Raw genomic sequence first — 23,037 nt, 5'->3', positions numbered from 1 at the left:
GGGTGGCGGGGCGGCCGGGCCGTGGGGCTGCCGGGCCGTGAGGCGGCGGGGCTGCCGGGCGTGTCTTCTCCTGCAGAGAGAGGGCTCGGTCTGCCGTGCCGATTGCCGGGGTTGGGTGTGTGGCCGTGGGTGTCCGAGTGCGGACGCTGGGTGCTCGCCGCAGCCGGCCGCGGGTCCCTTGGTGCGTGTGGGCGCTGCGGGGCCGCGGCCGGCTCGGGCCAGGAGGGGCTCAGAGCCTCAGGCCGTGCTTCCTGGGGACGGGATAAGAGTAAGGCAGCGACGAGGGACACAGCCGTGTTCCTACTGCTCCACACCTTCCTCAGGGCCCCTCTCTCCCATCTCTGCACTCCAGATCATGGTGGCTGGAGTTTTTCCTGTAGCCCAGCTCACGCTCAGCGCTCCCAGACAGCGTCCCCAGTGCTGCTGTTCATTTCCTGCCTCCTTCAGACTCCTCACACATTTTTTCGTAGGTAAAACATTCTGGTTTTCACGTGGATTTCAGTCTGGTTTCGTGGGCAGCAGGCAAGATCCCCATCGCAGGTGAACCAGCACACTTAGGAGGCTGATTTTACCATCAGTGCTGTCCTGGCTGGCCCTTACAGTTAATTCAGGTTCAGAGTTGTCCTCTGCTTGTTGTCCTTTCCATCTGTTCTTTCCTCTTTCGATCTGTTCTTGCCTCACTAAGTCATTGGCAAGGTTTATTTTAAAAGAAAGTTGCCTTTCCAGTGTTAAGCAAAGCTTCCCTGATAGCTGTGAGAAGGTTTGCTGAATAGCTGCTCTTGATCGCTTTTGGTGAATGGAAATACACCATCTGATTCTTGCATTGGAAGCTCTGTTGAGGAATATGGCTATTGACTGTTAATCTCCTGCCAGAGTGTCACCTGAGCAATAGCACTGCTTGGACAAAACCTCCTTTTAAATCCTAAAAGGGGAAAAAAAATAAAAATTCCAGTATTTTGAAGGTCATGGCTTTTCTAGTGCGGTGGTAGGAAGCAGTGAAAGGAATTGCTCTCCTCCTAGTCTTCAGAGCACTGGAATAGGCTGCCCAGAGAGGGTGTGGAGTCTCCATCTCTGGAGATACTCAAGACCTGTCTGGACACCTATCTGTGCAATATGAGCCAGGGAGCTGCTTTGGCAGGGGGGTTGGACCCGATGGTCTCTGGAGGTCCCTTCCAACCCCTATGATTCTGTGAGTCTGTGGCTTGAGTGGCACATCTTCCTTGCAGTGTTGGTAGTGAATATGACTTCAGTGTGTGTGTGTGTGGTGAGATGGCTTCGAATAAATGACTTGTGTGTCTGTGTTAGCAGGCTGCTGACATGCTTACCAGAGGTCTTCACCTCACAGAGCTATGTTTGTGGTGCTGTTTGGAGAACAGCTAACATGTGGCATTGCTGAATGAATGGCTTCATGGTTACTTTGCAGCAAATGGGCATGGTATATGTGTGCTTATGAAATACACCCATATGTGTGATTGTTTGCATTCAGCACTTTGTTCCAGAAGACAAATTTCCAAATACAAAGTCATTTAGACGTGGTAAAAGGTCACTAAAGCAGATGCATGACATAAATTCCACTCAGTAACATGGTTTCTTCACATAGGAACATAAGTACCAGCTGCAATCACCTCGGTAGTCTTGGTTGCATTAAATGGCTCTTTAACTCTTCAGTTCTCTTGTCTGGAAGCTGAAGCAAATTTTACACCTCAGGTTATTTGCTTCCCTGTCTGGGTGTGTCAAGGGAACAGGGAATTTCCACCCTCTTCCAGGAGCAGATGCAGCATAGTCCATACAGATGCAGTGCTCATCCCTCTGTTAACCTCTCCCTGGTTTGAAATTCCTGAGGGCTTGTGAGGGGTTGATAAACGTTTGCTGGTGTGTGTGTGGGAAGTGGCGGAGGAGGGATGTGGTAATGGTACGTGCCCAGGGAGGTGGGAAGGATGGTACGTGCCCAGGGAGGTGGGAAGGATGGCTGTAGCACCCTGTACCACAGCTAGCAGCACTGTGTGTTTGGCTGGAGTGGAAATGCAGCTGAGCAGGGGAAAAAGAGACATGGCTCTCTGGTTTCCAGCAGAATCACAGCCAGGTGTCCCTTGTGCCCCAGATGAAGGCTGCTTTCCCTTGGCTTCTTGACCCTTCCTTCCCTGGGGGCTTGGGTTGGGTGCTGCTCAGCTGCCACCCTCGCACAGCGCATTTTGGATGCTGGCAGCTCTGCTCCTCCTGGGACCACTGGGAAATGATTTCTGAAAGGCTATAGGACAGCAACGGTGCTCCTGGCTAATCCAATGTAGTTCTTTACTCTGCTGTCATCTGTGACATGTATCAATCCTGCCCAAACAGCAGCAGTTATTTCTTGCCTTCATGCAGAAAGCTTCATTTGGCTCTGTATGGCTCTCCCAGGGCAGATAATCGCTTCTCTTTTTTCCTCTCCCCGCTGTATTTGGCACGGTCACACTCTGATTTGTTCTCAGACTGAGCAGCTCTTGGGAGACTGCTCTCGAGCTCCCTGTGCCACACAGTCCTCCCCTGTTTTCCCCCTGCTTTGAAATGATATTGATTTGCAAGAGCTGGCAAAGATTGGCAGGGCCCACATGCAATGTTGCCATGCCTCGTGCAATGATAAGTTTCTGATGTAAATCATTCTCTCGTATTGGTAAACTCCCCCCCCCCAAAATGTCCCCCCTGGCAGAACTCTGTCCTTTCTCTTTTTAATCCCTCTAATTCTGGCAGTCACCATCACCTCTGCAGAGGTAATTATTATGGCTCTCTATCAAATGCTGCATTGATTTCTTTTTATTGGCACGACTGGTGCTAACTCCAAGTCTGTTGCTGCCCCATCTGATGATGGTGCTGCTACAGCAGATGTGCAGCTTGGCTGGAAAAAGCCATTTGAAAACCTCAGTGGGGTCAGTACACCCACTTCTAACTGGGGCTTCGTTATGCACAGAATCAGAGAGTCGCAGGGTTGGAAAAGCCCTTTAGGATCATCGAGCACAACCGTCCCTGTTCTGTGCTGACCCATCTCCCTGAGCACCTCATCTCCCCGTCTGTTAAACACACCCAGGGAAGGTGACTCAGCCCCTCCCTGGGCAGCCTGTGCCAGGCCCTGACAGCTCTTTCAGGGAAGAACTTTTCCCTCACGTCTGAGCTGACCCTGCCCTGGGGCAGCTAGAGCCCATTTCCCCTTGTCCTACCTCCTGTCCCCTGGCTGAAGAGACCATCACCCACCTCTCTACAGCCTCCCTTCAGGTAGTTGTAGGTGATGAGAAGGTCTCCCCTCAGCCTCCTCTTCTCCAGGCTGAACACCCCCAGCTCCCTCAGCTGCTCCTCATAGGATTTGCCCTTCCCCAGCCTGGTTTCCCTTCTCTGGACATGCTCCAGGACCTCCATATCCTTCTTGCAGTGAGGAGCCCAGAACTGGACCCAGCACTTGAGGTGCAGCCTCACCAGTGCCCAGTACAGGGGCACAATCCTCTCTCTAGACCTACTGGCCACACTATTTTTGATACGAGCCAGGATGCCACTGGCCTTCCTGGCCCCCCAGGCACACTGCTGGCTCATGTTCAGCCACCCAACACCCCCAGCTCCTTCTCTGCCTGACATCTCTACAGCTGCTCTGCCCCAGCCTGTAGCGCTGTGTGGGGTTGTTCTGTCCCATGTGCAGGACTCTGCCCTTGGTGCTGTTAAACCTCATCCCATTGGGTCTTCTCCAGCATCACAGCAAGCTTTTTCAAACCTTTCCCAGTATGCAGGTCACACCAGCCAGGGCTCTGTGTGTCCATGCCATCCTGACTTGTGCCTTGGCCAAGCCAGCATCCTGTCCCACTCTCCTCCCGACCTGTCCAAACTCGACTCAGTGTTTCCCTCATTGGTCTTGTCGAACTCGGGGATGTATCACAGCTTCTTGAGTGAGAAGGTGGTGAGTACCATTTCTGCACAACGTGGCTGTAAAATGTCTAATGTTCTGTGATGGCAAACACTCTGCCTACACACCAGAGTGGTGACGGAAGTCAGACTTTACACCATAAGCGTGGTGGTATGGGGTTTTTTTTTAAACTTACAGCTATTTAGAACTGAATAAGGCAAGGAGCTGCTCTGGAAGGGACAGCTGAGTCAGGCTTGTGTTGGAGGGATCCCCAATAGCCAGCTGCAGCTGCCGGGTCCTGAAGAAGGTTTCCAGAAATTCAGAAGACCGGCTGGCAGTCAAGCCCTCTCAGAAGTCAGCTTGAAGTTCTCCAAATCTGCTCCTATTTACAGTGGGGGGGGAAGCAGAAATGTGATTTTAGAAGTGAAAGGTAACACTTTCATATTCTTAGAAGTCCAGCAGCTGTTTTTACCAGAAACATTGCAGGGATGAGAGACACATACAAAAATCTCTGGAAGCTGCCACCATGGGAATGCGGGCTGTGGTGAGACTTCGGGTACGAGCAACAGGGTGCTTTGAGTTTCACATGCCAGCTGCTGCCCTGTGCTCCCTGTGCATGCTGCAGCGGGCTGAGAGCTGGCCTCAGCAGTGGAGAACAGGTCACAGAACCATAGGGGTTGGAAGGGACCCCCAGAACCCATTGGGTCCAACCCCCTGCCAAAGCAGCTCCCTGGCTCATATTGCATAGGTCGGTGTCCAGGCGGGGCTGGAATATCTCCAGAGAAGGAGACTCCACACCCCCTGGGCAGCCTGTCCCAGGGCTCCTTCACCCTCACTGGGAAGAAGTTCTTCCCCAGATTGGTGTGGAACTCCCTGTGCTCCAACTTGAGCCCATCGCCCCTTGTCCTGTCCCCACAGACACTGAGAAGAGGCTGGCCATGTCCCCCTGTGTCCCACCCTTCAGATATTGATAAACATTGATCAGATCCCCCCTTAGTCCTCTTTTCTCCAGGCTGAACAGTCCCAGCTCACTCAGCCTTTCCTCACAAGGGAGATGCTCCAGGCCCTTAATTATCTCCGTAGCCTCCTCTGGACTCTCTCCAGGACATCCCTGGCTTTTTTATCCCAGGGAGCCCAGAACTGGACACAACACTCCAGGAGGGGCCTGACCAAGGCAGAGCAGAGGAGGAGGATCGCCTCCTGTGACCTGCTGGCCACTAACGATACAATTTAAGGTAAAGGTGCTGTTTTTTTGGGCAGTTCATGGGATCCCCCTTTGTGCAGCAGTGCATTGGGCCGCCGTGCCCACAGGTAGGTTGGTCAGAGTCCTTGCTTGTGGTCCAGGCCCCCGGGTCAGGCTGTGAAAACAGTTACAGCCGGACTGGGACAGTGTGGGAGAATGGTGTGCAATTGGATGTGAGTGATCAAAAGTGATCGAAAGGGCAAAAGTTAGGGCTCCAGGCAGCCTTTTGCACCTCTTCCTGCAGAGCCTGGCCCCTCTGCTGTCCCTGCATCGCTCTCACGCCATCCCCAGCTCTGCCCAGAGCACAGTGTGGGGGTGTGTGCATGAATAGGGAAGCAGTGAGAAAACAACTGACCCGGAAACGTGATTCCCAACTAATCAGGGCCCAGTCCTTTGTTTGGGAAGACAGTGGGATTTGGCTTCCTTCCATCGCCTTCTAACTTCCCAATGCACAGAGATCTCGTCAGGTGCAGATTAAAACCAAAGGGTTAAAGAGCTCTGAAATCCTTTTATGTTAAATGCATTTAACAGCAATAATAATTAAATCCCAGCAGCAGGCCCTGGCAAGTGACCACAAGCTCTCTGCTTGGGTGGGGTGACAGCGGGGATGCGGTGCTTGCTGCTGCTGTGGGGTGCCCTGGCTTTTGGTGTGCACCTGAAATCCACGGCTGTTGTTTGCCTGGTTTGGTTTGTGCTTTCCTGGCTTTCCATGGCTCTGGGTGCAGTCTGGGGCTGTTTCTCCCAGTGGGGCAAGCTGTTGGCGAGCTGCAGGCTGATGGGGAATGACACACGTGGTGATTCGTATCAAAGGCTGAGCCTGAAATGTGCCCAGACAATACCTGTTGTTAAGCCCTGTTTCCAGGCTGTGTGGTTTATCTTGGTGTACTCATTTTACTGCAGTTGCAGCACCCTCTTCTGCTGCTTTATCTTGTTGTGGGTGCTATAAACTGCAATCAGGTTGCCTTCCAATCTCACTGATAAAAGTAACGGATCTCTGTGGCTGGGATGCCTGAAGCTGGTTTTTCCTGCAGTCCTTTGTGTGTGTGTGTATGCCTGTGTCCCTGGGATCTTGTCTTTGTTTAATGTCCTTCATGTCACTCGTCCTCTCTCAGGCTGAGCTAGGTAACCCTAGTCTCAGTTGATGCTCCACTTGTAAATTCAGCTTTGAATCACGTTCAGGCTGCAGAAGGGGTCTGGGAGCTCGTAGCAAGTTGTGTCTCATTATCAGGTGCTGCTTGGCGTGGGCCATACACCATCCCACCTTCACCAATCCCTGCTCCCTCTCCCAGCTCCTTCAGCAGCTGCTTGGTACACAGGGCAGCTGGAAGGAGCTGAGGGCAGCAGATTGCTTCCCTGCCTGGCAGTGGCTCAGCCATCCTGTCCTGCCTGTAAAAGTAGAAGCCTGTGGATAAAGATGCATTGTTTTGGGTGGTCCTGAAGTGCTAAACTTAATATTTAAGGGCTGTGGGGAGGGACTCGAATTCGCAGGGTACAGCGTAGAGAAGATACCCATGCGTCCTTAATGCAGGACACAAACCTCCTGAGTTTCAGCACTGTTAAGCTGAGGGTTAAGTAAGTTTCCATCTTTTTACTAAACATGCATTTCTGATGCATTCTTCTGAAGTCTTAATATTAAGGTGCAGAAAGTCCATGTGGCTTGTGTGCATCTTCGCTTCGCCCTGGGGAGGAAGCACGGACGAAGATCATCAGCCTGCCTTGTTCAGAAGGCTTCAAAGTCCCACTCTTGTTCAAACAAAGGCCGGTTTGCAGACCTCTGGCATGTACCACACTTAGGTAGGGCAAACAGGCAGGGGATTTACAGCTGGTGTTTTCAGAAGCCCTCGTTCAAACGCTGATGCTAGCAGAGACAGCAGCTTTCAGCAGCTTTCTTACCTGGTGCAGGAATGTCCCACCTTAATGGAGCATCTTCCAGCACCACGGTTGGTGCAGCTGAGACATGTTGATTGTTCCATTCCCACTGGTCCTCTGGCCTAAAATCTTGCCCACAGTCTTGTCTGTAGTCCAGACTAATCTTTTTCTCATCTATATTAGAGTACTTAATGTGGAATGGAGAAGTGACTTCCAATTGATTCCTAAACTCCTTTGCATTAGGTGCTTCAGAAGTTGCTGCTTGGTCTCAAGATCACTCTACTGAATTATTTTAGTTCCACTAATGTTTAAAACAGCTACATGAGCAATGTAAATGTTTGAACATTAGCTACAGGGGAGTCACAGAAAACACAAGTAAAGCCTAGACTTCCATGAAGACATTGCTGGTAATTTTGCTCACCTGAATCATCCCTTCAGCTTCTGTCACAGTCTCCTCTAAAGTCACTCTTCTGCATGGGACGTGGGGGTCCTGTTGAAGGGAGGAGTGGCACTGAAGTCTTTGACTTTGAAATTATGGTGTTTCAATACTGAAATTTTATATTGAGGCTTTAGGCTGTCACAGATAACCCATACATCAACCTGTTGTTGATGTAACTTTTCAAGTGGAGAGATCACAACATTAAAAATCAGAAATTAAAAGTTCATGCTGATCAGAGAATCACAGGATCACAGAACCACAGGGGTCAGAAAGGATCCCCAGAGCCCATTGGGTCCAACCCCCTGCCAAAGCAGCTCCCTAGGACAGGTCACACAGATCGGTGTCCAGACGGGGCTGGAATATCTCCAGAGAAGGAGACTCCACACCCCCTTGGGCAGCCTGTCCCAGGGCTCCCTCAACCTCACTGGGTAAAAGTTCTTCCCCAGATTGGGGGGGAACTTCCTATGCTCTAACTTGAGGCCATCACCCCTTGTCCTGTCCCCACAGACACTGAGAAGAGGCTGCCCATGTCCCCCTGTGTCCCATACTGAAGATATTGATAAACATTGATCAGATCCCCTCTTAGTCTTCTTTTCTCCAGGCTGAACAGTCCCAGCTCACTCAGCATTTCCTCACAGGGGAGATGCTCCAGGCCCTTAACCATTTCCATAGCCTCCTCTGAACTCTCTCTAGGAGATCCCTGGCTTTTTTATGCCAGGGAGCCCAGAACTGGACACAATACTCCAGGTGGGGCCTGACCAGGGTAGAGCAGAGGGGCTGGCCACACTCCTCTTGATGCCCCCCAGGATCCCATTGGCTCTTTCAGCCCCCAGGGCACACTGCTGGCTCGTGGCCACCCTGTCACTCACCAGGACCCCCAGGTCCTTCTCCACACAGCTCCTCTCCAGCAGGTCACCCCCAGCCTATACTGATTCCAGCAGTTATTCTTTCCCAGATGCAAGACTCTCCACTTGCTTTTATTAAACCCCAACTGGTTTCTCCCTGCCCAGCTCTCCAGCTGATGTGAAACTAAATGTGGTGAATGTTAGGAAAAAAAAAAAGGCTCTGTATTTGTCCCCTAAGAGGTTTGAATGTTTGAGTGTTGCAGACTGAACAAGGAATGTAAACGTACTTGATAGTGGCAGCAAAAGCAGTGCTGCACAGAGTAGCATTCTTGTGGATTCTAACCCAAGTGCTGTGGCTTAATAGCTGCTGAAGTTTCCTGGCATTTGAAGTGCCAGTGAGTGTGGTTTTGGTGTGTTACAAACAGATCCTTTCCATGAGTGAGTTCAAAGCCAGTGTTTATTTTATGCCAGGGGCAGGAGACATGTTTGGTAGCTTTGTCTTGTGTATAAACTGCTCTTGCTGCTTTTTTCATAAACTCTTCCCCCCCCCCCCCCTCATTATCACAGAATCATAGAATCACAGACTGGTCTGGGTTGGAAGGGACCCCAAGGATCACAGAGCTCCAACCCCCTGCCACAGGCAGGGCCACCAACCTCCAGGCCTGGAGCTACACAAGGTTGCCCAGGGCCCCATCCAACCTGGCCTTGAACACCCCCAGGGATGGGGCATCCACCACCTCTCTGGGCAGCCTTTTCCAGCCCCTCACCACTGTCTCTGGAAAGAACTTCCCCTTAAGATCTCATCTAACCCTTCCCTCCCTCAGCTTTAATCCATCCCCCTTGTCCTGCCAGTCTCTGCCCTTTGACAAGCCAATTCCCCTCCTCTTTCTCTGCTCCCTTCAGGTACTGGAAGGCTGCAATGAGGTCCCCCCCAGACTTCTCTTCTCCAGGCTGAACACCCCCAGCTCTCTCAGCCTCTCTTTGTAGGGGAGGTGCTCCAGCCCTCTGATCATCTTTGTGGCCTCCTCTGAACCCTCTCCAACAGTCCCACATCTTCCTTGTATTATGATGCTGTGTTGCTAGTCTTGCCTCATTCAGAACTTGAGCTATTCAGAAGGGACCTGGGGTTTGTGGGTTGGATCTGGCCTTTTCATGGATTCAGCCTGATAAAGTGAGGTGGGTCCTATCAAAGATGGTCACATTGATTTCTTGTATTCAGATGTAAAAGCTGTTTCCAAAGGTTTCTCCCAGCAGCTCACCTTAATCTGGGGTTGAGGAGCTAAAGCAAGTCTTTTTTAATTAGACAGCCCTGCTGCTCTGGTGCTTCAGGAGGGTATAAATCAGTCAGCAAGACCCCTGGCTGCATCTGTGTGGAAAATACACCACCTTCTGAGTTCCTGTCTGTCCTGTCTGTGTGGAAATGCCTGGAGACAACCCCTGCCAGGAGGTGAACCCAGCAGAGAGGAACTGAGCTCTGTGTTTGGCTTTCCAGCACTGAGCAGGGCTGTTCCCTGAGCCAGCAGTGATATTGGAAGGGCAGAGGATGTTGGATCTAACGTACCTGTGTGTGTTGCATGCAGTTGAGATGCCTTGGCAGCTTCCCTGTGTCTTGCAGAGTATCCCAGACTCATTTGGGTTGGAAGGCACCTCAGAGCCCATCTAATTCTACCTCTCCTGCATGGTTGGTATTAGCCCAGGCTGCCCAAAGCCCCATCCAAAACAGGTAGAAAGGTAAATGTGATTGGCATTAGTGGGTTTTGTCCTGTCTGTGTGGCTGGGGCTGGGCACCTCCAGATCCTTACCTTGTGTTGGGGTGGTCCTTGCAGGTTCATGTCCTTGAGGTGGTGGGACCTCCTGTCCCTTGGGGGTGGGTGTTTAGGAGGTCTCTGTCTTTGGCCATACTTACTCCCCTAAAATCTCACAGAATTGAATGGACACACCTAGTGCCTTTGCAAGTTTAAATGCTGTTGGGAAATCACTGTTGGAAATTACTGGAGGGAAACATGCGCGTGTTTCTGTGTGTGCCCAGTGCAAGGGTGCCTGCTCCCCTTGGCTCTGGGGCTGTGTCCCGTCCTCTGACCTCAGAAGGTGAGTCCCTGCCTGACCGTGTCCCTCTGCTCCTCTGGGCTGGAGCACAGGCCTGGGGCAGGCCGATGGCTCCCGGAATGGGCAGCGTGGCAGTGACAGCTGTGGAGCTGGAGTTGCAGGACCTCTGCCACCCGCTTGGCCAAGGACACCTTCATTCAGCCTTCCCATCCCTGAAGGGAGCAGAGAAACAGGAGGGGAATCAGCTTGTTAAAAGGGCAGAGACTGGCAGGACAAGGGGGATGGATTGAAGCTAAAGGAGGGAAGGTTTAAATTAGATATTAGGGGGAAGTTCTTTCCAGAGAGAGTGGTGAGGGGCTGGAACAGGCTGCCCAGAGAGTGGGTGGATGCCCCGTCCCTGGGGGTGTTCAAGGCCAGGTTGGCTGGGGCCCTGGGCAGCCTTGTGTAGCTCCAGGCCTGGAGGTTGGTGGCCCTGCCTGTGGCAGGGGGGTTGGAGCTCTGTGATCCTTGGGGTCCCTTCCAACCCAGACCAGTCTGGTCTATGATTGCCTTCAAGGAAGGAGATCTTCATTGCTTAAGGAGAGTCTGTAACTCTTTCTACTTTCTCAAAGACTTGAGGATTATTTGTTGACCAACCAAGACCACAGAATGTTAGCTGGATGTACTTCTCAGTGCCTTTCTTCTGAGGAAGAAGGGTTCAAAGGGCTGGCAGATGAACTCAGAGAAACTAGGGGTGCTATTTTACACACGTGGGGTGTAGTCTGAAGTTACCAGGTCTCTAATTCGATTCTCATTGTCCTGAAACGTGTTCAGTTGAGCTTTAAACAGTTCTAAATGCCCAGCACCAAGTGTTCTTCAGATGGTTCCAAGTGTCCTGTGCTGTCCAGGGAGAAGTTGTGTTGTGTGTGTGTGTTGCTGAACTTGTTTGCACAAATAGACTCACTAGTCCTTTCCAGACATGGAGCTGAAATGCCTTTAGAGATGAAGCTGGGATGAAGTCGCTTGATTTCCATCTGTGTTGCTTTTCAGTTGTTATCCCAGCCCTGTGATAAGAGACAAGAATTCTCAGGCTTGATTTGGAACTCCTTATTTTAGTCCTGCCTGTGGCAGAAGGATAAACCCATATTAAAATGACAGCTGTGGGTTCAGGAGGGAAGCAAATGCCAAGGAGGTGACGTGAGCATCTATCTTCGGGGCCTGTTTCTTGACATTTTTAAGGTGCTAAGAACTGGTTTCCTCATTTCTTGGGAAGTAACAATGTGGAGATGCAGTGGGGAGGTGCCAGGACCCTCGAGGAGCCCCTTCTGCCAGGCAACACTGATCTCCCTGCAGAAGGTGGCGGGGAAGCATGCTGTGTTCTGGCTTGAGTGTGCCCAGGGGTATCCATCTGCCCCTGGGCAGAGCCTGGCAGGGTGTGGAGGAGACCAGAGGTTTATTCCTGGGTTTTACAGCAGTGCTGGGTTCTTTTATTTCCCATTTAGTGTCTTATTGCTCACAGTCCTTCAGCACCAGGCTTCCACAGCCTGGCTGTCGCGGGGCTGGGGGCTCTGGGCTGGAGCCTGGCTCACGGGGTCTCTTCTGCTGCTGACGTGGGGCCACAAAACTGCAGGGCAGAGCTGAGCGAATGCCCTCAGAGCCACCAGATGTGTCTGCACACGCAGCTTGGCCTGCAGTGACAGCCCCACACGCGGGGCAGGGCATGGAAGGGCCTGCTGCCCCCACCCCCCCCGCCTGCTGTCCCCCCACCCCCTGCCTGCTGGCCCCCCACCCTTTGCCTGCTGCCCCCCACCCCCCGCTTGCTGCCCCCCACCCCTTGCCTGCTGCTCCCCACTCCCCGCCTGCTGCCCCCCACCCCCTACCCGCTGCCCCCCCAACCCCCGCCTGCTGCTCCCCCAACCCCCGCCTGCTGCCCCCCACCCCTTGCCTGCTGCTCCCCACTCCCCGCCTGCTGCTCCCCACTCCCCCCGCCTGCTGCTCCCCACTCCCCCCGCCTGCTGCCCCCCCACCCCCCGCCTGCTGCCCCCCCACCCCCCGCCTGCTGCTCCCCCAACCCCCGCCTGCTGCTCCCCACTGCCTGCCTGCTGCCCCCACATCCCCTGCCTGCTGCCCCCCACTCCCCGCCTGTTGCTCTCCCACCCCCCCCACCTCCTGCTCCACCACCCACTGCCTGCCCCTCCTGCCTCCTGACCCTGCTGCCCCCCCAACACTGCCTGCCCCTCCTGCCTCTGCCTGCCTGTCCATCCTACCTCTGCCTGCCCCCTTGCCCCTGCTGCCCCCACCCTGCCTGCTGCTGCTCACCTCCAGCACATTCTTGGAGTACTGTGCTCTGCCAGCTGGACAGCCAGCAGTCAGGCAGCCAAGGCTCCCATTTTCTCTGTGGGTACATCCATACTGTAAAACCTCTCCATCTGCCCCGTGCCTCAGGCTGGTAGGAAGGGGCAGGAGGTTTTTGCACTTGGGGATAAACATATTTTAAGCCCCAAGTCTCCTGGATTGTGTTCACTTGGTTTGTTTGAAACTCAGGGGATTACTGCCCAGGGTGATGCAGCATGTGAGGAATACACCTTCCACGCCACAGTTTCCAAACCATCTGGAGGGTATGTGGTTGTGAAAGCTTAGTGAGCAGTTGCTAGCAGTGTGTTGTCTCAGGGTTAGGTGTCATTTAGGTATAACTTGAAAGCTGTGCTCACTTTTTTGGGTGGATGTGGCCACAGGTAGCCGAATTTCACATCACACAGTTTATAGCTCCTATTTCCTAGAGTTTGGAAGAGTTTTTGGTGTGGGTGGAGGGCTGCTAGGTTGGGAAGATGTTAAAGGAACTGGTCAGTGAGGTGTAGATGCTGCATCCCCACATGGTGGGCTGGAGAATCCTCCTGTCTGCTGAAGCTGTGTTGAGCTTTCTGGGTGTTTTCACTACTTCATGCTAAGACCAATACATTGTTGGCAATTTTTTGCTGGGTTAGTGGAAAATGCCACCATCAAGTGTTGAGCTACCGAAATGCCTTTTGAAAAGAAATATAATTGGGGCAACTTTCTAGCATATAGACTTGAAATGCTGCCTCAGGTCCCCTGTATGACTTGACCAAAGCAGTTTAAGGGACCATATGTGCCTCTGTGCATGCTGTAGAACATCAGTTTCACGTAGAGTTTTCGGAGGGTGCCAGCACCCTCTCGTGGGCAGCAGAGGAGCAGAGAATTTGTGTCTTTTTCCAGGTGCAGATAGGAAAATCCTGCCTGGGTCTGGGTGGTGTCCCCACTGCTGGGCTGTGTGGGGGTGTTTGCAGAACGCAGCCAGCTGGCCAAAACACTCTGTCAGTTTGGAAACAGCTTCTGTGAGTGACCAAACTGCTTTGGAATAGTGTAGCTTCCTGCTGGTAAAGCCTCCTCACCTCCTGAATATAACCACAGAATCACAAGGTTGGAAAAGCCCTTTAGGGTCATGGAGTCCAACCATCCCTGTCCTGTGCTGACCCATCTCCCTGAGCACCTCATCTCCCTGTCTGTTAAACACACCCAGGGGTGGGGACTCAGCCCCCTCCCTGGGCAGCCTGTGCCATGCCCTGACAATTCTTTCAGGGAAGAACTTTTCCCTCACAGCTGAGCTGACCCTGCCCTGGCACAGCTTGAGGCCATTTCACAGGATCACAGGGGTCAGAAGGGACCTCAGAGCCCATCGGGTCCAACCCCCTGCCAAAGCAGCTCCCTGGCTCATATTGCACAGGTTGGAGTACAGATGGGGCTGGAATATCTCCAGAGAAGGAGACTCCACACCCCCTGGGCAGCCTGTCCCAGGGCTCCCTCACCCTCACTGGGTAAAAGTTCTTCCCCATGCTGGTGTGGAACTCCCTGTGCTCTAACTTGCAGCCATTGCCCCTTGTCCTGTCTCCACAGAGCACTGAAAAGGGGCTGGCCATTTCCCCCTGCATCCCATACTGAAGATATTGATAAACATTGATCAGATCCCCCCTTAGTCTTCTTTTCTCCAGGCTGAACAGCCCCAGCTCACTCAGCCTTTCCTCATAGTGGAGATGCTCCAGGCCCTTAACCATCTCTGCAGCCTCCTCTGGACTCTCTCCAGGACATCCCTGGCTTTTTTATCCCAGGGAGCCCAGAACTGGACACAATACTCCAGGTGGGGCCTGACCAGGGCAGAGCAGAGGGGGAGGATCCCCTCCTGTGACCTGCTGGCCACATTCCTCTTGGTGCCCCTCAGGATCCCATTGGCTCTCTCAGCCCCCAGGGCACACTGCTGGCTCATGGCCACCCTGTCCTATCACCTGTCTCCTGGAAACAATTATCCCTAAATAGAAAACCATCCCTTTCCTATCATACAGCCAAGGGGATTATACGTATTTATGGAAAAAAAGACAATTTTGTCTTTCAAGTTGTCCAAGGTGAGAACTTTAGATCTTCTTGTGGGACAGGTTGGCTGTGACAACACACAAATCAATTGTAGTTTTAACCTGTTATTGGCCAGTTAATTGTTGTGCTGTTCCTCTCTGCTAGAAGGAGCACAGTTGCAGGTTGGGTTCTGTGAGGTTAGCTGCTTGTACCTCTGGGATGTTTCTCCTGGCCCCAACTACATAGGCAGCTTCAGTCTTTACTTTTTTTTTTAATTAATTAATTGGTTTTTTCCGTCTGGAATGTCCAGCATTGGTTCTCCCCCTCTCTTTGCTGGGGTTACAGAGGCTCTGGCTCTGTGGCTGTGGCTGTATGCACTAGTTATTCTTCCAGAATCAGAAATTTATCGCTTTTAAGGCCAGGGGTTGCCATTCATAAAGCATTCTTAAACTCATAAACAAAATACCTAATTACTAACTGTTTTTACTCTTCTTGCAGGTTGCAGACTCAGCATGGATCTCTACTAGTTAAAAAGGTAAGCAGAGCTGGACAGCAAGACTCTCTGTTTCCTGATGGATGCATTCAGATCATCACTTGGGGGAGAGGATTATCTTAAATGTTTTTAGAGAGTTATTTAAACTTAAATCTTTTACTTCTCTCTGTGCACCAAACCCCTTCAAAGAAATTGGGTGGGTACAGTTTGGAGATAGAGAAAATGTCACTAAGAATTATTTAACTGTATCAAGCTGAGGTGTGTGTTAAGGAAAAATGACTTACCCTTCTGACTGCAAATTAGTCTCAAGACTGCATTAATGACATCAAAATGCAGAGCTGACCTGTAGAACGTGACCCTTTGAGTGCTTGAGCTGAGTTTGGTAGCTGGTCCTGGTGGGAAAGAAGGAAACATGGCCAATTTTTAAGCCTGTCTTCTGTTGCCAGACAACACCCCACCTGCATGACTGGTTTTGTTGTTGTTGTTATGGCTGGGGGGGGGGGTTTGGTCTTTTTATACAATAACTTCAAGATCTCTGAGAGTTTTGTTAACTTCCATTAAAGCTATTTTAGATCTTTTTTCCAATTAGATGCTCATTTCCTTAAGCACCACTGGGTAGCTGCATCTGCTGAAAATCCTGATGTTATTTACTGGGAGATAGAAGCTGTCCAGGTGTTTTTTTTCCTCTTAATAGATACCACCTTATCCTTTGAAGCACATCTTAAAATGCATTTCTGACAGTTTGGGGTATTTGAGGAGTCCTGCAGAAATAAACTATGTTAAAAGTGAGATGTTCAGACCTCCAGTGAGAAGGATACAGACAAGGGATACAAAACTTTGTAATAAATATATATATAATTTGATGTAGAATAAATCTGCAAAGACTTACATTTCTTACCTGGAGCTGGGTGGTGGACTCAGCCAAGGGAGCAATAGATGTAAAATCAGTTATTTGTTTAGGGTAACAATCGATGGTGCTGTTGAAGCAGATTTAATCCCCTCAGGACATGAACCCCAAGCTGGAGTAGCTGGTGTCAGAGCTCCTGGGGTTCCTGCTGTGCAGCCAGCAGCTTTGTGTTCTGGGATTGGCTGTGCTGAGCAAATGCTCAGACTGGAATTAGCCCACACAGATTTTAGCAGTTGTTGCTAATTTACATCAATTCTCTCTGTGGTACCCAAAACTGGAAGGAAAGCAGGTTGAAGCCCTGCAGTGCTGTCCTTCTGCTCCAGAAGTGTGTGAATTACATGGTGTGTGTGGGGGGGAATCACTAAGAGAGCTCCCAGTACACAGTGTGGGGCTATTTGTAGAGAGGGTGTATGAAGTAAGCTGATAGTAGTGGCCAACTCTGTAAGTAAGTGCAAGGGTGGGTTTGGTATTAACAAAGCAAAAGGATAGCAGTGAGTTTCTTCTGTGTTCTGTGATGAAACTCCTTGTTGTCCTCTTTCTCCTCTCTCCAGCAGCTTTCCAGCTAACCTGTTCTAGAGTGAGCCTGGGAGGTACCTAAAGGCCTGATAATTATTCCTGTGGGCTTTGCAGAGAGCTGTGGGTGAAGGTTTTCTGGGTGAAGGAGAGCCTTGCTAAGTGCTGGGCCTGGCAGAAGGGTTGTGACATGGCCTTCAGCCTCCTGGTGCTGGGGAACCTGGATGGGCAGATGTGTGTGTGCCATGGCTGCAGGCTCTCTGGGTAGAACACACAAATCCTGGGCCACAAAAACCCGCCTGTGTAATGTAGGCAGCAGAGAAGTGAGAAGCTGCTGAGCTTTTCCATCAGTCTGGCTGAGCAGCCTCTAGTCTCACTTGGGTTAATTTACCTTTGGGGTGTTGCTGGAGGACACCATAGCTGTTTCTCTGCCTTCTGAATCCAGTGATCTGAGTGAGATGTGCAGGTCCATAACCGAATTCCCTCTGGGAATGGCTTTTTCCTTGGAGAGAAGGTGGTCTGGTTTCTCCAGGTTGGATGGGGCGCTGAGCAACCTTGTGTAGCTCCAGGCCTGGAGGTTGGTGGCCCTGCCTGGGGCAGGGGGCTTGGAGCTCTGTGATCCTTGGGGTCTCTTCCAACCCAGACCAGTCTGTGATTCTGTGATTCTATGATTCTTCATTTTCCCAGGTAAGTAGTGTCCCCCAGTGCAGATGCTGAAGTAGAATTTCAACTCCTCTGAAGAAATCAGGGACGTTTGCAGCCCTTAGCACTCAGACTTCCTGCAGAAATAATTTCAGTTAACAAGTTAACTCCATCTCAGCAGCTTCTCATCGCAGGATGGAGATGGAGAAGCTGTTACCTAGGGTCTCAAGAACAAGTGCCAGCAGAGGGAGCAGGAGGTGGAGAGGTAGGGCTCTTCTAGCAGATCGCTGCAGTCCCAGTAGGGAGCCTGAGTGTGTTGGGTTTGGTTCATTAAATTGGCTAATTTAAGATGCCAGTGGCAGTGTTTTTCCAGCCTGCCTAGCTGTCAGGACACCACGGCCCATCTCAGTCATCCACCAGAGTTCATCCCAATTTGGCAGTGTGCTTTCTTTCAAATTGCTGGGGCCTGAGAAGCAAAGCCCTGAGAGAAGGTGGAGGCTGCTCACCAGAGAAGCCTCCTCTCTCTTAGTAACAACCTGAAGAACCCCATGGAGCTTGTGCCTGCCAACACCTCTTGCAGGGAGATGTGTTCTGTCCTGGGAGGCTCCATCTACAAGCAGGATTTAAAGGGCAGCTTTTTTTAATTCAAGGTCTGGGCTGCTCATCCACAGGTTGGTTGCTCAGACTGGGGGAGCTGGGGGTGTTCAGCCTGGAGAAGAGGAGGCTGAGGGGAGACCTTATCACCACCTACACTGACCTGCCAGGAGGGTGCTGAGAGGTGGGCAATGGTCTCTTCAGCCAGGGGACAGGAGATAGGCCAAGGGGAAATGGGCTCAAGCTGTGCCAGGGCAGGGTCAGCTCAGCTGTGAGGGAAAAGTTCTTCCCTGAAAGAGTTGTCAGGGCCTGGCACAGGCTGCCCAGGGAGGGGCTGAGTCACCTTCCCTGGATGTGTTTAACAGATGGGGAGATGAGGTGGTCAGGGAGATGGGTCAGCACAGGACAGGGATGGTTGGACTCCATCAGCTTAAAGGGCTTTTCCATCCATGTGACTCTGTGTGGCTCAGGTCACCTTTGTATGGGTGTCCCTGGATGAAGTGGAAAGCCCTGCTGGGTGAGCTCCAGGCAAGATCCCTCTCACTGCAGCTCATAACAGCATCTGGTGTAGGCAAGAAGGTTACGTTGCCTACTCTGCCCTTCACTGGTGGTGCGGTGTGGTTACACCTTAGAGTCCTGGATGAGCATCTAAGTTTGAGGAAGGATTGTGGCTTGGGATTTAACCAAACCAAAGACACATTGGTCAGCTTGGTGCTGCGTAAACAACTGCCTCTTTGGTGTTTTGAGTGGTGAAGTGGTCTGTGTGGTAACCTGCAGAGTGCATCTGACATTACTTTGGAGTTTAAAAAATGAGAGGAGGTAATTTCCCTACTCTTTGAGACAAAAGCCAGTGTAGTTCATCAGGCAAAAATCCAAATTCTTGTGCATCTTGTCCAGTTTTCAGTCCTTCAGGGTGTACCTGGGCTACAGAAATAGGCACCTTGGAGAAACAGTGTGTGGAAACCAAGCAAAAACTGTGGGGAGCCCAAAGCAAAGGCAGCACCCAGGCTGCTGCTCTTAAAGGAGATGTAATGCTTAAAGGAGATGTAATGCTTTACACCTCATCTCTTGGCACCTTCAAGCTAAAATATCCCACTCTCTGTTTTGCAGACAGAAGCAGTCTCTGTCAGCCAAGAAACCAGCAGAAGTGTTTCACCATGGATGTAGACGATGAAGAGAACATGAGTAAGATGTGTTTCTTTCCACAGTAACAAATGATGTGACCCTTTCTGAAAGTGACTTTGGTGGGAGCTCAGGGCAACCACAAAGCCACTTGGGAAGCAAGCACAGTATAAAATTATTTCTGCCTGTGCTTTGAGATGTAGAAGGGTGAATGGGAGCATGAAGTGTTTTAAATGCCCGTGGTTATCTGCTAACCTTGTTATACTTTGTGTCTTATACTTTTCTTCCAACAATGGACTGATTAAAGGAAATATTTTCCAACTCTGATCCAGCAATGGAGAAGAGATGGAGAATAGTGGTAGCTGAGGGCTAGGGACCAGTCAGAAGAGAGGGTTGAGATGAAGGAGATGGAGTTGAAATGCATAAAATAAATGATGGAAAGTAGAACTGGAGGATGCAGAAGCAAAGGAAGGAGCTAGAAGTGCTCCTGCAGATCCATGTAGCTGATTATAATCATTAAGTGCAGATTGTTCCAGCCCTGAGCTACTGGATTAACATTTGTATGAATGCAGAAAGAGTTCAGTACACTGATGGTCTTGATGAGTGCACTGGAGAAGTGCTGGGAGGTTGCTGACCCTGAGGTATAATTTAGGTCTGGTAACCTGTGGAGAAATGTGTTCTATTTATAAAAATATCTATACTATTATTGGCCTTTTAACTATCTTTTCTTGGTAAATGGGAGAAATGGTCTGGTGCTGCTGTGCTGTGCCTGACTATAAATAATTACCTGTGATACAATAATGAATGTACTTGTTCTTCCCCTGAGTGGCAGTGGCTGAATGGCACATCTCTGGCAAAGCCCGGTGCCATAGGAGGCTTCAGGGCAGAAGACTTTACAAAATCACAGACTCACTGGGTTGGAAAAGCCCTTTAAGCTCATGGAATCCAACTGTCCCTGTCCTGTGCTGACCCATATCCCTGAGAACCTCATCTACCCGTCTGTTAAACACACCCAGGGGTGGGGACTCAGCCCCTCCCTGGGCAGCCTGTCCCAGGCCCTGACAACTCTTTCAGGGAAGAACTTTTCCCTCACAGCTGAGCTGACCCTGCCCTGGCACAGCTTGAGCCCATTTCCCCTTGTCCCATCTCCTGTCCCCTGGCTGAAGAGACCATGGCCCACCTCTCTGCACCCTCCTGGCAGGTCAGTGTAGGTGATGAGAAGGTCTCCCCTCAGCCTCCTCTTCTCCAGGCTGAACACCCCCAGCTCCCTCAGCTGCTTCTCAGAGGATTTGCCCCCCAGCCCCTTCCCCAGCCTGGTTGCCCTTCTCTGGACATGTTCCAGGACCTCCATGTCCTTCATATGGTGAGGAGCCCAGAACTGGACCCAGCACTCAAGGTGTGGCCTCACCAGTGCCCAGTACAGGGGCACAATCCCCTCCCCAGACCTACTGGCCACACTATTGCTGACACAAGCCAGGATGCCACTGGCCTTCCTGTCCGCCTGGGCACACTGCTGGCTCGTGTTCAGTCACAGTCACCCAACACCCCAGGTCCTTCTCTGCCTGACAGCTCTCCAGCCAGTCTCCCCCAGCCTGTAGCGCTGCTTGGGCTTGTTCTGTCCCATGTGCAGCACTCTACACTTGGTGCTGTTAAACCTCATCCTGTTGGTCTCAGCCCATCGGTCCAGTCTGTTCAGATCCCTCTGAAGAGCCTCCCTACCCTCAGGCAGATCAACACTTCCTCCCACTTTAATGTCATCTGCAAACTTACTGTTGACTTAAGTCTGAAGGAGAACATTTTCCTGGGGAGGTAAAGAAGCTGGATCATTGTGTTTAGAAATAAGAAAATGAAAAGAAGAAAGCCCTCAAACAAAGAAAGAACCCCATCAACTCTTAAAAACAGTAACTGGAGTGGAACCCATCTTTTTGGCTGTGACTGAAACATGGGATTTGTTGCCGACACTTTCTGTTCCTGGGTATGAAAGAGATTCCATCAGGGGGATGCTTCAGCCATTCCTGAAAGCCATCTCCCCAGGGAAGTCTTCAAAGAAGCAACAGCTGTGAGTGGATAATTCTGTGATAATTCTTTGGATGAAACCTCTCTGTATCTCCGGGAGTGTACTGGGCAGGAATAAAATGTGCCTTCCCAAGCTGGAGAGGACACTGTCCCTTTACAGGGGCATTCCCAAAATGGCCTGAAGCAAACAACTCCATTTTTGTCTGCTGCTGGGGTCTTTGTGTCTTACAGGAACCCACTCACTGGACTGTGTGTCTTGTCTGGAGGCCACCTCCGTGGGGTTGTTCAAAGTTTGGGACACACCACTCACACCAGTGCCCCGTACTGGGATTTGAAAGGACAGCTCAGAGAGCAACATCTGCTTGTCTGAGCGCAGGAGACCTTCCCGCGTCTGTGCGCCCACTCAGACATCATGAACTGGAGACGTTAAACCATCAGATGGTGGGGGGGGAGAAATCAGAGCTGGAACTCTTCTATGCTTCCCCTGGATTCCAGCAAAGATTCTTTAAAAACACATTTGCTGCCTTTTTGTCTCAGGATTGCAAAGCCCAGTACCAGAAGGTGCCTGTTAATTGTTTGCAGCTCCTTTTGGGGGCGGGTCTCACGGGGAGGAGGGTGGCCATACACAACACTTGTAGCTTCCAGTTGCCTAACTGGAATTGCTCTGCAGAAGCCATAACTAACCTTCTGCTGGTGTTCAGCTGAAATGTGAGGCTGTTAATATCCCCCAGAAATACAGTGGGTTGGACTTGAGGTTTAAAGGGCTTCCTCCTCAGCTGTTCACCATTGAGAAGATGTTTCAAAAGACTTGGGGAAAGATTATTGATTTTTTTAAAGAACATTTTCAGTTGGTTTCCTGTTGCTCTGCATGGAAGGTATGCCTGCAGCACCCCCAGCGCCCCAGAAGGCTGTGCCAGAAGCCCACCTGCTGTGTATCACCTCACCAACACATCAGCCTTGGTACAACAGAAATAAATCATCTCCTGGCATGAGGTCACCCTGTCACCTGTCCTCATCCGTTACCTTAGGGGAGAAGGGGGGTGTTTTGCAGAATGCTTGGGACACTGGCACATGGCTGTCCTAGCCCTTCCCTTTGATTGTCCCAAGGGGTGAAGATGCCTCCATCTTTGTCTTTGGAATGACTGAGAGACTCCCTAAAGTCACACAGACTCTAAACCAGCATGTGACTGGAATGAAGACAACTACCAGAGGAGAGTGAGAAGAACACACGGTGCATCTAGCTGCGAGAAGAGGGGGGGACCTCAGGACAAGGGACTGCTGGAGCCCCGTGGCGTAGGCAGGGGGTGACAAGGTTGGAATACAAGAGGTACAGGTAGTACCATGAGCAGTTCAGGGTGTTCAGTACTGAATCAGCAAATGGGGAAAAATAGAGGTCCTTAAGCCAAACTGGCAGCTGGGGCTCAGGGCGAGGAGCGGGAGACGCTGTTGTGCCACATGAGGCTCATCGGCCAGCATGCTGTGGGTATGGACCCCATGGTTTCTGTGGTGGTTTGCCCCATGGAAGGCAGTTAGAAAAACTCCTGGGGAAGGAAAAACACCAAGGGTGGGTCCCTGACGCCCCCCTGGGACAGCCTGGCACTGCGGCTGCCTGGAGAAGCACCATTGTGTTGCATGGCATCTCTTGGGCTCTGCTGGTGGCCCTGTTGCAGACATCCCTGCTGGGCCAGGTGAGGATGCTCCTCACTCCTCCAGGGGGGTGAGATGCCTGGAAAAGGGTGTTTCTGAAGAGCAGGAAGCTGCTGGGCTGGAGAAATTACTCCATGTCGGAATAGGGACAAGGTGAAATTGCCCCTGAGGTATTTAGGGGACCTCACCAGTGTGGGGCAGGACAGCTAAAGGAAAGGACTGAAACACGTCTTCACCCTGAGAAGCAGCTGCTCTTTCTTGCAGTCCAGTCACTCTGTGGGTTGAAACTGGTGCTGCTAGTAAGAGCAGTGTTCCAGGAATGATGGTTTAGATGAGATGGAGTGTTTTGGAGATGACAGTTTCAGGTAAGAAACTCCCTGTAGGGAAAGATTATCCCTAGATTCCTTCACTCTGTGTGTGTATGTAGCATATCCAAACAATCTCTGTGCATGAGCCCT

The 23,037-nt window shown here is 51.3% G+C and overlaps 1 protein-coding gene across 1 annotated transcript in view; it reads left to right on the top strand.

Annotated features, from left to right (window-relative positions):
- Positions 1-18,931: 18,931 nt before the first annotated feature.
- ADARB1 (adenosine deaminase RNA specific B1) overlaps positions 18,932-23,037 on the top strand; it is a 41,659-nt gene continuing 37,553 nt past the window's right edge. The window contains exon 1 of the mRNA XM_084264787.1: positions 18,932-18,979. Within this exon, the coding sequence (XP_084120913.1) occupies positions 18,952-18,979 (28 nt within the window). The 5' untranslated portion in view covers positions 18,932-18,951. The remainder of the gene's footprint in view (positions 18,980-23,037) is intronic.

The sequence above is a fragment of the Gallinula chloropus genome (genome assembly GCF_964237585.1).
Source record: "Gallinula chloropus genome assembly, chromosome: 5".
In the NCBI taxonomy this organism is placed as follows: Eukaryota; Metazoa; Chordata; class Aves; order Gruiformes; family Rallidae; genus Gallinula; species Gallinula chloropus.
This window is presented reverse-complemented; position numbering and strand designations above follow the sequence as displayed.